The sequence below is a fragment of the Olea europaea genome, unplaced genomic scaffold (genome assembly GCF_002742605.1).
Source record: "Olea europaea var. sylvestris unplaced genomic scaffold, O_europaea_v1 scaffold1561, whole genome shotgun sequence".
NCBI classification, from domain to species: domain Eukaryota; kingdom Viridiplantae; phylum Streptophyta; class Magnoliopsida; order Lamiales; family Oleaceae; genus Olea; species Olea europaea.
Genome location: NW_019233214.1, coordinates 190897 through 193742, shown reverse-complemented (window position 1 = coordinate 193742; position 2846 = coordinate 190897). Strand labels below are relative to the sequence as shown.

Here is a 2846-nt window from a genome sequence, read left to right as displayed (position 1 = left end):
ATCCTGACAGGTTTCACAGTGTATAAGTGAAACAAAATGAGATTTGAAATGAACAAGTTAATAAGAATCTTCTTGCTAAACATGCATTTGTCAAATACAAAGCGCACTGGAAACTTTGAAGATCTAAATGCACAGATATTATATTAGGAACAAGAAATTTCTTGATATTTATAATCAGGTTTTCCTTTTCACTGAAATCTCCCTGAAGACACACGTTTTCCGTGTTAGCCATTTTATAAGCATGCAAATCATGCAAGCTGCTTCCTCTCATTTCATAGTAGCTTATTCTCTGCAATTTGCACATCATATTTTTATTGCAGATGAGTGAACTTTTCATGTTTTAAGCAAAATCAACTATATTTGAAGATCCTTCAAAGACTTCCAGTTACTCACAATTAGTTGGAAATTCAACTTCTTCCTGATATTGTAACATTAAATGATGCGCTGAATGATGGTCAAGAACAAAGAATTATGAGCAAGACAACAAACATCCATACAGATAGAATTGACTGTATTTGAACTCACTTCAGTTAATAGGTTAATTGATGACAAGCAAGGCAAGGGACCTTTCTTGACCAGTTGGAATGGCAGTAATTAAACAAGTGTATATTAAAATAATTAAAGAAACACATATCGAACTCATTCTCACAAACCGATATAAAAGGTATCCAAACTCTATTCTCTCAAAACTAATGTGCAGAAATATGTATGGCATTTGATTCCATCAGTCCAGTGTTATTTTTTATTAGAAGCAGGTAATTTGCGGACATACCAGGCCAAAACAAGATATGTTTATTCAGAATTTAAAAAGTCCATAAATAAATTAAAAAAATGCTCAGCATCGATGTCGTCATGTAAGAAAATTGTGTGCTGAACTAAGTGGAGCAGCAACAAAGTATCAGTCAATAATTGCCCACTCCAAACTTTCCTATCTTTTACCTGAGAGCAACTTCCTTGCGCACAGTATAACGAATCTTTTTATCAAAACATCGCTCTTTTCTCTTTTCCCTGAACCGGTTTAAAGAAGCAGCTCTTTGTGGCTGACTTAATCTTCCAGGATACTCACCCAAACCCTATAGTGAAAGCAAATGCAAAAGTGAAAACAGACACATTGTGATGCCATTAGTAAAGCTTCAGTAGTTTCAGTAACTGAGCTGAACCAGGATATTTATACCCTCTGGTTTTGAGGAGCCATCCCAGCAGTAGGAATGCCAGTGGGTACTTCATATCCACCCAACAGTAATAACACTGCCTGAACCTGCAAAACAATATAGAAGAATCCTTTCTTATCCTCACTAGGTTTCTTTCAACCGACAATTGCAAGAGATTGAATAGGCAGAAAAGAACCCACAACTCACATAATTATTCAAGTGTAAATCTGATTTTCAATGCCCACAGTCACGCAAACACCCACAAGCACTCTAGTAACTCTTTTAGTACCTCATAACTTAAATTATGTTTCATCAAGTACTACTACAGAAATTGATCGATTTCACTCCATTTCACAACCACCAAAGAACAGGATCATTTCTCCAATCCCACCCCAGACCCATATTCTATGTGTTTATCTTTGTTAGACCTTTTTCCCTTTTCCTCCATAAACTTGCATTATCTACAAAGTTAAACCAAAAAAGATCAACAAGCCAAGCTAAATTCAATTGTTGGAGACCAAACCTTTATCTTTAATACTGCTCAAAATCAAATCCATAAATTGATAACTAAGAACAAAGGTACCAGTGCTAAAGATTAAATAGAATATAACAGACCTTCTCAGGGGAAACGGAATCGAAAACATAGACTTCTCCCTGAAACGACAGTGTAAGCTGATCAGCGCCACTCTCCCCGCTAACCGGTGCAACCGCAGGAGTCATATCAGAGCTTCCAGCGTCATAGAGTGCAACAGCGTCTACCCCATCCATGACACCACCACCACCATCAGTTTGAAGCGCGTGTGGAGAGTGAGGGTTGTTCGGACCATCGTAAAGGATCTCAGATGGAGGATTGTCAATGGATTTTCCATCAGTGCACTGAACGTCCTCGTCTTCCTCTTCGTCGATGTAAGTTGTACCCTGATGCTCCAGTTGTTGTACGTTGTTGTTGCTGTTCATGGTGGTCTGCTCGACGATTTTGTCAGTCCATGTCACGTATTACCCTTTTAATTTTTGAGTAAAAATCAATTTGGCCCTCCAACTTCGTATCTAATTTCAATAGAGCCCACAGACTCTTTGAAATGACCAAATTGGGTCCAATTAGCGTTGGGCCTAATTTCCACTTAAAATTAGGCGAATTAGGGAAAAATACATATTGGGTGTTTGATACCCATTTTTAGTAAAAAAAAATGAAATTTAGAATAGTAAATTGATGGAGAATGTGTGGATGAAAAATAAGGAAAAATTTTTTATTTACGTGTAATATTATTTTAATGAACAATGTGTGGTTGAAAAGAAGAGAGAGAAAAATATATTTTAAGAAAAATGGGAATCAAACGAAGCAATAACTATTGTACCTGAAGAATACCATTTCGCAATTACCAAACTCGGAGAAAAGTTTCAAAAATCAAGTTTTGTATCAATATATATATAGCCCATGTTTGACTCTATTTCGAAATTCTTTATTTTTTATATTTATTTTCAACACACGTTCATACAGTAACATATTTTGTACATAAAATAAATTTTTTCTTCTTTTTAATCAAACATTCTTCACAAAATTACTATTCAAAATATCATTTTCCCCAAATTTCTCTTTCTAATGACAAGGGTATAATATTACTCTATATAATATATAGGAAAAAAATCAATTTAAATAAGGGTAATAATCTTTAAGATATCCAAAAATTTTGCAAT

The 2846-nt window shown here is 35.0% G+C and overlaps 1 protein-coding gene across 3 annotated transcripts in view; it reads right to left on the bottom strand.

The window, feature by feature from the left end:
• The window catches only part of LOC111376785 (GATA transcription factor 24-like), a 5032-nt gene extending 2885 nt beyond the window's left edge, over nt 1-2147 (bottom strand). For all 3 annotated transcript variants that reach the window (XR_002699534.1, XM_022999789.1, XM_022999788.1), the window contains exons 1-3: nt 1767-2147; nt 1175-1258; nt 940-1073 (exon numbers count right to left, since the gene is read on the bottom strand). Coding sequence is in view for 2 of the 3 variants with exons in the window: in XM_022999789.1 (XP_022855557.1) it covers nt 940-1073; nt 1175-1258; nt 1767-2108 (560 nt within the window). In the remaining variant the exon portion in view is untranslated. The remainder of the gene's footprint in view (nt 1-939; nt 1074-1174; nt 1259-1766) is intronic.
• Between the last annotated feature and the right edge of the window lie 699 nt (nt 2148-2846).